This window comes from Geotrypetes seraphini, chromosome 19 (assembly GCF_902459505.1).
Source record: "Geotrypetes seraphini chromosome 19, aGeoSer1.1, whole genome shotgun sequence".
In the NCBI taxonomy this organism is placed as follows: Eukaryota; Metazoa; Chordata; class Amphibia; order Gymnophiona; family Dermophiidae; genus Geotrypetes; species Geotrypetes seraphini.
Window position 1 is genome coordinate 10,024,586 of NC_047102.1, and position 14,085 is coordinate 10,038,670.

Here is a 14,085-nt window from a genome sequence, read left to right on the forward strand (position 1 = left end):
GCAGTTTGAGAGTTGTGTAACAGCACTCAAAGTCTGAGCTGTGGCAGCATCAGCAGCTTTCTTACGTTCTACTCCCATTGATGAAATTTGCAAAGCAGCTACTTGGTCCTCGATTCACACATTCACATCTCACTACTGTTTAGAATCCTATTCCAGATGAGATGGTCATTTTGCCCAAGCAGTATTACAGAATTTATTTTCTTCTTAATGGCCAACTCTCCCTCCATAACATTATGTTTAGCTAGGGAGTTCCACATGCGAGCATTTGCTGCCTGCTTGTCTTAGGATAAAGCACAGTTACTTACCGTAACAAGTGTTATCCAGGGACAGCAGGCAGATATTCTCACATGCCTCCCACCTCCCCTGGTTGGCTTCTTAAGCTTGCGTATAGAACTGAGGAACCGCAAGCCTACATCTGGTGGGAAGGCACTTGCGTATGTGCAGTGTGGGCAGTTGCAAAGTTTCCTAAAACCTAAAGTGACAGTTCACTTTTAAGATCGTCCATACCGGGCTCTGTGGATGACGTCACCCACATGTGAGAATATCTGCCTACTGTCCCCAGATTACACCTGTTATGGTAAGTAACTGCTTTTTGCCATGCTATTCTGAAACAGAATTTAATGGCTTAAGACAAAACTCTCCATTTCGATTTCTAGAAGTGAGGGGAATGAAATATTTTAGATTGTTCACTTCCATAGTTGCGTTATCAAGCTGCAAAATCTTGGAAAAATTTTACCAGATCATGTAACTTCAGTGAGTAATTATAAAAGTTTTCTTAAAAGCATTCTGAAAACTTCTTTGTTTAATGAATATGTGTTAGAGGAATAGTGAATTTAATATGGATTTTAATTTTGTATTTATGGATATTGTCTCCGTGTCTTATCATTTGTAAACTGCAATGAACTTTAAGGTATTTGTGGTATATAAATAAATGTTGTATTGTACATATTGTATTGCTGTTTAGTTTCTACTGTGACATTCATTGGCAGAGTTGGGCAAGTAATATATTACTAAGTTATATCATATGGTTTAATATACCATCTTTTCTGAGGAGATGACAAAACTGTGAACAATAAACAAATCTAAATCTGAGAGGAAAGAATTCCAATTGTCACATTAAACAAAAAGGTAAGAAATGTAATAGTAGCAGTAATATATTACTTGTAATACACGAGCAAACTGGCAACATATCACTAGTAATATAATACTTTTAAAAGTACGAGTAACTACTGTTGAGTAAATTTCTTTCCAAAAGTAATATAAAAAACAATCACCAGTTTCATTAGGAAACGGGAATATGTTATATTATTAGTATAAGTAGGTTACTGGGAAAAATAATGTATTACTTGTAAAAGTAATATATTACAATTAATATTACCTTGTAATATATTACACCTAGTTCTATTCATTGATAAATTTATTGAGAAAGCTATGTCTCACAACTACTCAATAAAAACCTTCCAAAATAGTCTGGTTGTAGAAGATGCAACACTGAGAAAGCCATAATGTCTACATTGAATGAAATCCACACAGCATTTTGGAAGCAAAATTGTTCTAATTTTCCTCGACATGGAGAGCAGCTTTTAATTTGGGCATTTTGCTTTTTTTAGCCAGACTCGGAGATTGATGTAAATGAATTAGCATTAAAACGATTCCATTCTTTCTAAGTTAACCCATTCAATGAGTGGCTTCAACTCCTGCCTATCTGCTCTATACTCTGACCTATGCTGCCCCAACAAGGATTCATTGTTGCCCCAGCCCTCTTTTATTTCTTTGTGTTACCTTGCTGCTTTAATCCAAGGCTGTGAAATAAACTTACTATTGATGTGCAGCGCAATATAATACAGTATTTATTGTGATATTTTGCCAAATACCAAGCTAGTTCTTTGCAAATCACAATAAAAAGACTAGCCTTTTCTAAGGAATACAATTAAAATAATAACTCCATAACAGAATACTCATAATATAATGTTGTAAAAGGAGTTTCCATAGCATCCTTATGGGATAATCATGTCCATTGACTAGCAGGTGGAAATAGAGAACACGGAAGTGAGCTGTATAACTCCTGTCTGGTAACACAGCCCTTCAGTATTTTCTATCTCCAGCAGATGAATTGTCATTTCTTCCAGTTCTGAGCCCTGGATAGGTCACTTCTGGTTCAGTTTGTCAACTGACGCTCAACTGAGCTCTGCGGGCACTTGTCTAGTGGGATCTGGTTTCTGTCTCCTGAGGCCTGCAGCCCCCCTTCCCCACTCCCTTTTGAGAAGCAAGGCTTAGCATCTCCTTCTGGACTGGTTCCCCAATTATAAATAAAAGCTGCTGCTTTATAGGTAAAAAACGAGAGAGAGAGAGAGAGAGAGAGAGAAGCCATTTAGGGCCAGGGCTTCTGCAAGGCAGTGTGCAGTATGGGGGAGTATGTGCAGCTGGTGCCTGCTTCTGTTGGAAGCAGCATGTTGGGCTTGAGTACGTTTCATGCACAGAGACTCCCGCTGGGCTGGGACAGTGCCCATTTGGCTCGGCATGATGTTGGCTCTTGTAGAGTCAGTGAAGCAATGCTCTCGCTATGGGGTCTGCCAGGAAGCTTTGGGACATTGTGCCTGCAAGTCGGGGAAGGCCTAAAACCTAAGTAATTCATTTCTGCTCTAATGTACAATAGTGAGAGTTCCATATTAAAGCAGCTTGGTAAGGTAATCTAATATTAGCATAGCATTTATACTTAATACGTCTTGCTGAGAGGGAAAATTTAAAATCAAATTGCAATTAAAATGCAAAAACCTTACTCTCCATGGTAAAAATATATGGTAGCTAACATATTTAGGCAACTGTCCAAAAAATGAATCTAAAAATTAATGTGCACACCTTGAAAGTAATACGAGCCTGCTACATAGACTCTGAAACATCTTCAGAACTAGTCACTAGCTGGTTGCTTTCCAGGAGGAAAATGTCTCCATCCTTCACCCAATCACCTGGTGGCACTCAGATTCCATTAAATACAGCTTTGCACTACAGTCGACTCCACCTAAGTGCACGTCGGATAAGCGCATGCTCCAGTTATCCGCACCCTACCACCATGGTCCCGTTTTTTTTAACATTAGTCAATGGACGTAAACTCCAGATATTTGCACTTCTGATAAGCACACGATCCGCTTATGCGCACTGATGTCATAGGTCCCACCTCTATTTTTTCATGTTACATTCACTCCTGTTAAATGCAATCACGGGTCCTCTGTATTTATTGCACCACATTTACTATCCCCCCACCCTCCTCCCCGGAATGTCACAGCATCATGAGCCGTCCTAGGCAGCGCCGTGCACTCACCAGCACCTTCCTCTCAGCACTGCTTGTTGTTGCCACCATCACCCCAGGTAGCTGCCGATAATGGCTAAACGACCACCTGACTAAAAAGTGGTACTCCTATTAAGCACACACTCCGCTTAAGCTCACGTGGCGGTCTGGTCCAGAGACCTTGCACTGTATTTTAGAATTCATAGATGATTGTCTTTTGTTTAGCACTCAAATTTCATCTCTAGTCAAAAATCTGCGTTTGATCAAATGATTTTTGTGCATTCTTATCCACGCCTTAATTATAAATCACTTCAAGTATTGCAAAACCGTTTGCTCCTCTCCAAAATTACTGCAGTGAAACTTCTGTGTGGGGCTAAAAAGAATGCTCATGTCACTTTCATTCTCAAAGAACATTGGCTTCCTATTCAGGCTCAGATCAAATTCAAGATTCTCAGTGATTTCTTCTGGCACGATTCATCTTATTCTGCCATTGTATCTATCACCTGTTACTATCCACTGGGATCCTGCCAGCAGAATGTGCTCTATATACTTCCTCCACCAAAAGTAAGACTTGAGTCCACTAGTTGGAGTTCTTTGCGGAACTGCTTTCCCCTAGGAACTGAGGGATGAGAGCTCATACTCCATATTTAAATGTGGGTTAAAATTCTAGCTACTTATGCTGTTTTACTTCAATTCTTAGAATAGTTGTTTGAATGCAGACATTTGCTGCTCTCTGATGTTTTATTCTATTTTATTTACTTTTTTACTGATTGTAACATTTTCTTTCTCTTTTGCCCCACATACTTGCCCAAGTGTCACTCCTGCTACTGGAGACTGTCCTATCTCCTCCATTGCTTTTTATTTTATATTCGTAGACTACTTTGATTTTTCTTGTTTTTTTAATAAATGGCAATATATCAGATCAATAAACTAAGCAGATATATAGGTAACTTTCTCTGTTGTCAAAGGAAAACGTTTTTTTTTTAAATTTCTTTTCTTTTTTTCAGTCAAGCAAACCACTTTGGTTAATGTTGAATGAAGCTGGACTCTACTGGCGAGCAGTGGGGAACAGCACGAGTGCTGTCACCTGTCTAAGAGGGTCATTGAGTTTGGCTCCTCAAGAACATCAAGATATCCCACTTGTGAACTTGGCCAACCTTCTGATCCACTATGGCTTTCCTCTGGATGCCAGCAGGCTGCTGCTAAGGGCCTTGGCCATTAATAGCTCTGAGGTGAGCCACCATCTTTCATTCTTCATTGTCAGGCAGCAACAAAATAGAATAAACTCTGTGTTCCTTAGGTAATTTTCAGTTTGTTGTCACTGAGCTCTGCTTGCTGTTTTGAGAGAATAAAAACCAGAGTACATCCAGGCAAAGGAACTTGGGCCTGCTAAGTAGCACCATCATCAAAATATTCAATTGAAGATGCCGAAAGGGGATCCAAAGACAAGTTTAATGTCTTTTTTTTATTTAGGTTTTGAAGAGCAAATAATTTAAGGGCCTGGTAAGCAGAGGGATTTAACAGAGCACTAAGTGCCTCAGGAGGGGATGTTCAGCAGTACTGCCCAGTTAATATTCCCTCTGATTACTGAGGCGCTGTCAGAATAGAGCCAGAGTAATCCGGAAGTTATGCAGGTACTGGAAGTAATTGGTACCAGTGTCCACATAACTAACCAGGTAAGTGAAACAGCTTAAATAGCATTTACTCAGTTAGCCTTGCAGGTATATCGCTGCTGACCCAAAATATTCAGTGCCAGTGCTCAGACATGACCTGGCATTGAATATCCAGATCTTACTTTAACCAACTACAGGTGGTTTTAAATATATATATATATATATATACATATACAGTCAAACCTCGGTTTGCGAGGAACCCGGTTGCGAGTGTTTTGCAAGACGAGCAAAACACTCAGCAAACTTTTGACTCGCAAACTGAGTGTTGACTCAATTTGCGAGCACCCCCCGATAACCGGCATTGCTCCCCCCCCCGCTCTCAAAGGCCCCCTCGCTCTAACTGGCACACCCTCCCCCCCCCCCCCCGTCTGGCACCGGCACGCAGGCACAGATCGTGCCGGTGCCTAGAAGATCTTTCGGCTTCTGCCTGCCTTGAGCATGCATCTGCGCATGCTCAAGGACTTCTAATTCTCCCTCTCGCCGAGATTCTTGGCTCGCCATCTCCAGCTGAGTATTGACCTGTAACTTTTCAAGAATAAGAACAAGGGAATCGGTGGTGGCAGTATTAAACTGGTGGCTTTCCATTGCAGGTCAACTAGCAACCAGCTAACATGTTATTTGTCTTTTCTCATACAGTTTCTATAGTTCAGTAGTGGTTAAGTAATGTATAAATTAGTTTTCAGTTACCGGGTTAGTTTTGCAATTGAGTCCTGTTCGTATGTGCTGGTATAGCTGGATCTGTTGCCTTGGTTTAGCCACTGCACTTGGCCTCTGCTTTTTGTTTACTCCCAGTACACATAAGCCTTTCCTTTTCATACAAACTATGATGGCAAGGTCTAATCAATGCTCTACCTGAGGAGTGGCCAGCTGCATGTACATTTTTCTTCATGTGAGCAACAAGTTCTAAGAACCAACAATTTTTGATCTCAGTATTAGCAATACATTTCTGTATATAGCACAAAAGAACATCACACACTTGGTAATTTGATTTAGTTTAGTTTAATTCATTTTTTAAATATATATTTATTTATTTTTCACATTTATAACCCGCATGCACAGTAAAGAAAAACAAGGAGCAGCACAAATTCATTTTATAGCTTTAACATATCTTTGCATAGATTCTTTCAGTCTTGAGATGCTTCATCTACTAATAGGAAGGCTTTTGGGTACAAATGTGTTTATAATTTTATTTGAAAGTAGTGTAGGGTGAGTGTTTTCTTGAGCGATTGTGTAAAATATATGAGCAATTGCTCACGTGCTCTGCTTAGAGGGAAAATGCTGTAGGCCATAACCCCCTCTAAGTACGATCATGTTCTGGGTGTTTACTGATGTGTTTGGATAAAAAAATCCTATGTAAATCCATTTTAACATGACATTTTAGAAAAATATTAGTGTTCATATAGTTTAGGTGAGTCAAGGTCAAAATGTAAAAACAACTTATAATTCAGCAGAGACTTTTAAAACCTGTATCAGGCTTCTGCAGCAAAGATTTATGCTCCTGGAATGGCAGAGCCGAGCAGCAATTTTTTTCAAATATGCATCTTCTCAACTTGCAAATATCTACCCAGGAGATGCAATTCGGCTCTAAGGGCCAGATGTAGTAAAGGGTTTGCCTGTTTTGTTTCTATGGAAAAAAAAAATTTAGTCTGACGATTTAAACTAAAGATTCTGTCTCATCTGTTGAATGTGTATCTGAGTATGCTTTATATTGATCAAGTGCTTACTTAATTAGTTTGCTGAGTACCCTTTGGCAGAAACCCTTTTGCTCCTTGTGTTTTATTAATATTATAACCTCCAAAACAATTTTTAACATATGGATGTCAAAATGGTGCTTCATTTGTTTCCACATTAAACACATTTAAATTTTAAAAATTCAATCTCTTAATTGAAACATGCCAAAACTTTTGGCAGTGTTGAAATTGTCTGATATAAGTGGTTACTTTACTTGTTTTTAGCCATTGACATTTCTAAGTCTGGGGAATGCCTACCTGGCTCTGAAGAACATCAGCGGGGCACTGCATGCCTTCAGGCAGGGCCTGTCTTTGACTACAATGTGCCCAGATTGTGAGAGCAGCCTGAAGCTGATCCGCTGTATGCAGCTTTACCCACTCCTGTACAACATCACCACATCCACTTGCTTTGGTAAGTAGCCAGAGTGAGCTCAGCTGATGTAACAGTAATATAGAGAACTTCCTATAAGCAAGCAAGATAGTAAGAATTTTCTCCTAGAACGCTGCAATAGCCTATGCAAAGCATCAGGGTGGTATGAAGAGTACACCAGTGGCCAAGGAGGCCAAGGTTTACCTACAAGTGATTTCAGTAGTGCAAATTGTAGGATCTCTGAATGTGCAAGTAGATTTCTTGAGCCTGCAATCTCTTGAACCAAATCTTTACAAGAGAGATTGTAGATATGTTTGATTGGAAAGTTACCAAGGGCCTGTATTAGAAGGTCTCAAATGAGGGGTTGTTTATATTTTTGGAGCCCTGGATCCCCCTCCTTCCTATAGAAATCAGAGGGATATAACCCACCAGTTCTGAACTGGTCTGGTAGAACTGAAGGAAAGAAATTAGCAGGTAAGACCAGATTTTTCCATTTCCAACACTCCTACAGTGTGCATTCTTCAAACTATTTTTAGCTGTGTTTCTCTATTGATAAGCACATAAGCATTGCCTCTGCTAATCTTATTTTTCAAACTCGTTTTAGTTTTGTCTTCAGATATTTATTGTTTTCAGTTTTATGTGGGTCTGCAAGTAGTGTGCTGCCTATGTCCAAGTTATTTATTTAATAGGGTTGTTTTTCTCATCATGCGCTTAGCTTAGGATCTAACTATGTTTGGAATATAAATATAATACAGACAGTTCTAGGGGTTCACAGACTCTCTCAGCACTGTATCTTCTTTAAGCTTAGTACTGTTGGAGATCAGGCATATAGATAAGTCATTTGCCTATCTTTATATAGCTGAATATTGTCCCTGCAGAGGCTAATGCAGCTATGTTTGTCTGGAAAGCTACTCGTGCCTCATGTTGACCAGGTTTATTGATTTACAGTACTTATAGCCTGCACCATCCAAAGATCTAGGTGGGTTACATACACAAATCAAAATAATAAAATTTAAAAAACAAAAGAATCCATAAACTTCCTTTTCCCAAAATGAAATCTGCTCATTGCCTTGTAGTAGACTGAGATGTAATGTCAGGAAATACCGTATTTTTCGCTCCATAAGACGCACCTGACCATAAGACGTATTCACCTGTAGAGGTGGAAAAAACAAGAAAAATAATTCTGAACCAAATGGTGTGCCCTGTACCCTGTTCCCCCTCTGGTGGTCTAGTAGTAGGCTGGGACAGGGTACATGGCACGTCTAGTGGTGGGCACATCTAATGGTAAGCATGTCTTTCAAAAATTTCCTAAATAAATAAGTTTTTATTATTTTTCTAAAATTTTGATTATGATGTGGATATAAAGAACAATTGTAGTTGCTTGAAATGACAGTAGTGGATTATGATATCTTTTATAGCGGCAACTTTTTTGGCGATGGGAAATCAAAAAGGGAAGCTATCTGAGTAGAACGTCTTATGATGGGAAAAAAAAATTGATCAACTAAATAGATTGGAGTCATACTAGATATTACATTATAACACGGGCAACCAAACTTAAACTGCACTCTAGCTTCTATGGGGAGCCAATGCAGCTCCCTGGAATAAGGCGTTATGTGGTCTGATTTTTTTTTTTTAATTTAAAAAAATCAGACAAATTGTTTTATTCTGTATTAATCTAAGTCAAGCCAGGTTTTTTTAGGTTGACTATCAGTTGCACAATATTGCAATAGTCCAGAGTACTCCGGGAAAAAAAAGTCTGAACCCCAATAGTCTAAACAATTTGTCATCAAAATATGATCTAATCAGTGAGTTTCCAAAGCATAATGAAGCATTTTATTATTTTTTTTCACCAATGAATCAACTTGAGTAATCATAGATAAATTCCTGTCCAAATAGACACCTAATATTTTGATGGTGGATAGAACGGGATAAGTGATTCCATTTAAAATTATACTATTTTCTTCACAATTATGTGGAGAGGCCAGAAAACATTTAGTTTTATCTGGATTTAACTTCAATTTGAAATCACTCATCCATTTATCAATTATTAGAATCACTGAAGATATGAACTGAGTGATTACAAATAATTGGGAGGTTAAAGGAATTATGATGTTTATATCATCAGCATAGTTGAATTCCTAGATTTGCCAATCTTGTCCCCAAAGATGCTAGATATATATTGAACAATAATAATAATAATAATAATAACTTTATTCTTATATACCGCCAGCAATCTTGCGACTTCTAGGCGGTTTACAATAAGAGAAACTGTAAATACAATAAAGGGAAACTGTACATACGACGAATTAAAGAGTATAGCGAACAACAATTGTGAAAGAGGGGGAGCCCTGTGGAACACCACAGGAGTTGTCCCATGTACCTGAATGAGTGTTTTCAAAATAAACTTGGTAGGTTTGGGATTTTAAGAAGTCTTGAAACCATTTCATTACCTTTCCAGAAATACCCATGCAGTCAAGACAATCCAACAATATAGAATGATTACCAAATCAAAAGCACTACTTAGATCAAACTGTGGTACAAGAGCCTTTTGCAAACAGAGTAAATAGTTTAATATAGATGATAAAACTGTCTCGATACTATGCAGAAGGTGAAAACCAGGTTGAGAAATGGTCCATTAGTTGCAAATGTACCAGACCTTCCAATAGTTTAACAAAGAATGGAATTGAAGCAACAGGTCTGTAATTTGATGATAGGGTAACAGATTCTTTCCTATTTTTAATTATTGGAGTGATTATTATTATATGCCCTTTATCTGTAGGAAATCTCCATTATAAAGCATGTGACTCATCCATTTGAACAATTGTTTTTGAAAAGATGGTGGTGATGCTTTTAGAACATGTGGGGGGACACGTATTGAAGAAATAGTAAGAATCAACATTTTTTAATACAGTTTCATGAAGTCGGTCCATTCTGGGTTTTTGAAAGCGCTCCAACTTAAATCTACTAAACAATTTTCATTGGATTCAGATATTGATAAAGTCAGAAAATTTGATGTTTTTTGACAAAACCGACGGAATTTAATTATTTTAGAATTAAAGTGAAAAGCTAATTCGTTGTCTGTCGGAGGAGTGTCTTGAATTGTTCGTTGAAAGGAAGAATTATCAAAAATTAAACTTACCACTTTAAATAATTCTTTGGTGTTAACAGTATTATGCTCTACTTTAGCAGAGTAAGAGAGTCTACACTTTTCCTTAATCTTCCTTTTATAACTGTGAACTTCTGTATCGTTTGGTAGACTGGTATAGTCCTTACGAATGGGTTATATGCCTCACTGCTACCAGCAGGTGGAGACTGAGCACAAAGTTGTATGTCAGGCTAGAATCTGCCTAGCAACTCAGTCTTCCTCAGTCTCCATTAAAGCAGGTGGTAAGACTAGTTCGGTTCCCCTCTTAGTAGTGTTGGAATTTTTTTTTGGATTCCTGGGTTCCCCTTTTGTGCCGGATAGAGCTTGGACGGGTCCTGTTTAGGGATCCATCTGACCTCAGGTGTTAAACTCGGCGTATCTCGTTTTTGGTCCCTCTCCCCACCTTCCTCCACCTCCCCATATTTTTGTAGAGGTGCCTCAGCCGGTGGTCTGGCCCCCTGGTTGGTCAGCCCTCGATCTTTTAGAGCCGTGGAGTCTGTTCTGTAAAAAAAAAAAAAAAAAAAGACAAAATCCTGAGGTGTGCCGGTCTAAAGGGCTCATTTCCCTTTAAAACTGCCTTTTTACTGTATTTTCTCATCTAACTGGCACTTTTCTTTCAGCTAGGGTGGTTTTCAGCATAATGAGCACTTTTAAAGGGAAAAAATGCTCATTGTGCTCCAGGCGTGAGGTACTCGTGGCCGGCCTGTGCAAGCCGGAGCGGTGGGGTAGCCTCGTCAGCAGCAGATGCCGGCAGCTAGGGCACCCCGCCACATATACCTCATGAGTTGGCTTCGGATCGTGGGGAAGCCTGGGCTTCCTCCGACTCTCACACGGACGGTTCCCCAGCCGCTGACGGTCAGGGAGAAAAGGATTCCCTTGCCACCGGAATGGCTGGGGATTCCCTTTTCGTGTTGGTTGGTTCCTCAGCCTCAGCGTCAGGAAAGTCCCAGGTTTTTCATACACAGCAGACCACAGGAACTCCGATTTTGGCGGTTTCAGGTCCAATTGATGTTAGGAGGTAGCTGATTTCCAGTGCTTTGGTAAGAAGGGAGAGTATGACCTTCATCTGGCACTTCTAGTTTGAGGCGCCAACCAGTGGTTATTTGCTGGGAGGTGAGAGGATCTGAAGGTGGCGAACAATGTGACAAAGCAATGGCTGTAGCCAGAAGGATGATAGGCTGTATAAAGAGAGGTGTAACCAGCAGAAGAAAGGAGGTATTGATGCCCCTGTACAAGTCATTGGTGAGGCCCCACTTGTGTTCAGTTTTGGAGGCCGTATCTGTCTTAAGTATATAAAAAGACTTGAAGCGGTCCAGAGGAATGTTATAAAAATGATATGGGGTTTGCGCCAAAAGACAAGAGACTGGAAGACCTAAATATGTATACTCTAGAGGAGGAATAGGGATGATATGATACCAGACGATTAAGTACTTAAAAGGTATTAATATTGAACCAAATTTCTTCCAGAGAAGGAAGAATGATAAAACTAGAAGGCATAAATTGAGGTTGCAAGGTGGTAGACATAAGAGTAATGTTAGGAAATTATTTTTCATGGAGAAGGTGACGGATGCTTCCTGAGAGAGGTGGTGGAGATGAAAACGGTGACAGAATTCAAAAAACATGGGATGAACACAGTGGATCTCTAATTACAAAATAGTATAAATTGAAGGACTAGTCTGTGTCCCAAGTATGGCATCTTGGTTTAAGATGGGCTGGGGAGGGCTTCGACGGAAAATCCTGTCATTTGGAACATGAGGACGGTGCTGGACAGAATTTTAAGGTCTGTGTCCCACAAATGATGAGAGGGTTCAGATAGCTGGCGTGAGCTTCAACTGCAACTCCAGTAGTTGGAACCTAAGGTACCAAACTTCAACAGTAACTCCAGTGGTTACTTCAACGGGTGGACTTCAGTGGTCATATCAACCCAGTAATATCAAAGAAAAAAGATGATTAGTTTAATCTTGAATTTATGGTGAAAGTAACTGTTGGGCAGATTGGATGTACCATTCAGGTCTTTATCTGCCATCATTTACTATGTTACTATGTAGGAACAAAGCGGTTCACACTCTAAATCCTTAAACATAAAAACAGACCTCCAGTAGTCTGATAGAAAGACCTAACCATCGTTCAATCCCACATACTTGGACAATAGTCATGCTAGTATGGGTAGCTGCCTTGATTGTGACAAGAATTGTGGTTGGTCATGGAGTGGAAGAGACTTATTTTGGGCCTTGTGAAGGCCAGTTATGGCTACCGAGCTTACAATAAATGGCATAAAGACTTGTGTAACCAAAACTTTATGACTTCTTAATTTTTTATTATTTCTGTAGTTCTTTCGGATTAGACGTGAAGAGTATGTAAGCTAATTCTTACTTCAGTGCAGTTTGAATTTTATTTTTTAGATAGAAGAATATGAAAAAAATATTAACAGTATTGAAGCTTTTTCAAGGCATTGTATCTTGTATCTGTTTGTAAAGTCAATATTTGCAGTTATGTGTCTCTTGTAAAATACCTTCAAAAGCTCCTGCACAATTTAGGCTCTTCTGTATTTTAGAAGATGCAGGCATAAGTGCTAATCTACTCATTCTTTGTCCCCCCCCCCCCAAAAAAAAAAACACCTACACTTGTATTGTGTAAAGGTATGCTTTTATAAGTACCTGCATTACCCCCTTCTTTACTAACATGTAGCGCGGATTTTAGCGCCAGCAGGAATTCTATGAGCGTTGGAACAGTTACTGTCGCTGCTGACGCTAAAACCCACGCTATGAGTTAGTAAAGGAGGGGGTTGGTTCATAAAACAATGCTCCAGGCTAAAAAATAAAATTATAAAATCGCACCTGCTGTAGTTATATGGCTCCATCATTTGGTATCAGAATTATTTGTCTTGCCTACTAGTTCTTCTTTTATGGGTTTGAATGTTGTCTATTTTGCTGCCATCTTACAAGGATAGGAAATTCCGTTTTAACACATTCAGAATGGAAGCTATAGGGCTGGCAAACATCTGTATTTTCTTATTAGCTAATAACATTTAAATAAATAGAAGTCATAAATAATGCTGAAAGACATTATTGGTATTATGCCGTTAATGCCATTCAAATGCTCAATATAAGCCTGCCAAGAGAAAGCAATCAGTATTCCAGGCTGGTATATACCTCTCTTCTCTCTCACTCTCCAAAGAAAATAAAGTTATTTGAGGCCATAATTGAAATTCCGGCCACATTTCTGCTTCCCCTCTTGCTCTATATGTAGCAGCAAAGCAGCATGTGAGAGGCATCACTAATTGTGTTCTCTAGTCTCTCTTATCTGCTGACGCGATTGGTGAGTTAAATTTAGATGCCTTTCCTCTGTGTTTGGGCCCCACTCCCAGGTGGCACTGGGAGTGTGCTGTGGCTGATTAGTGTACGTCATTATGGTCAAGGTCCAGCTGCAACCCATGGCAGGGAGGAGGAGGGAAAGGAGTAGTTGAAAATAAGCAGATCCTCTATTAATTATTGCAGATTATTTTTAACCAAGCTTTGTTATGTATTTTTAAATCGGTGTAGGAGCCAGTGGGGGGGAAGTCTTTGTTCTTTAATCTGCTTCTGCATATGCAAGGATTTAGAACCCTAAACCTGTAAAGTCAATATCTGTACAGAATGTTTTCAGACCTTCCTTTTAAGTGCAGTTAGGAGTACTATTTCTGCATATCTAGTGGACAATGCCAAGGCTTATTGGGGGATGCACAGAACTTACCGATCATGTCCCAATCGTCGCTAAACCGGTTTGACCAGTTTAGCGATTGATTGGATCAGATTCCCCAATGCACAAAACTGCCCACCGCGTGTTTTTCCCCCTCGATTGCCCATTTAACGATCTGATCTGATCTGATCCAACCCATGCAA

At 39.4% G+C, this 14,085-nt stretch overlaps 1 protein-coding gene across 2 annotated transcripts in view; it reads left to right on the top strand.

The window, feature by feature from the left end:
* The window catches only part of TTC17 (tetratricopeptide repeat domain 17), an 81,063-nt gene that overhangs the window by 45,571 nt on the left and 21,407 nt on the right, over positions 1-14,085 (top strand). For both annotated transcript variants that reach the window (XM_033928004.1, XM_033928003.1), the window contains exons 15-16: positions 4,294-4,518; positions 6,915-7,101. In XM_033928004.1, the coding sequence (XP_033783895.1) occupies positions 4,294-4,518; positions 6,915-7,101 (412 nt within the window). The remainder of the gene's footprint in view (positions 1-4,293; positions 4,519-6,914; positions 7,102-14,085) is intronic.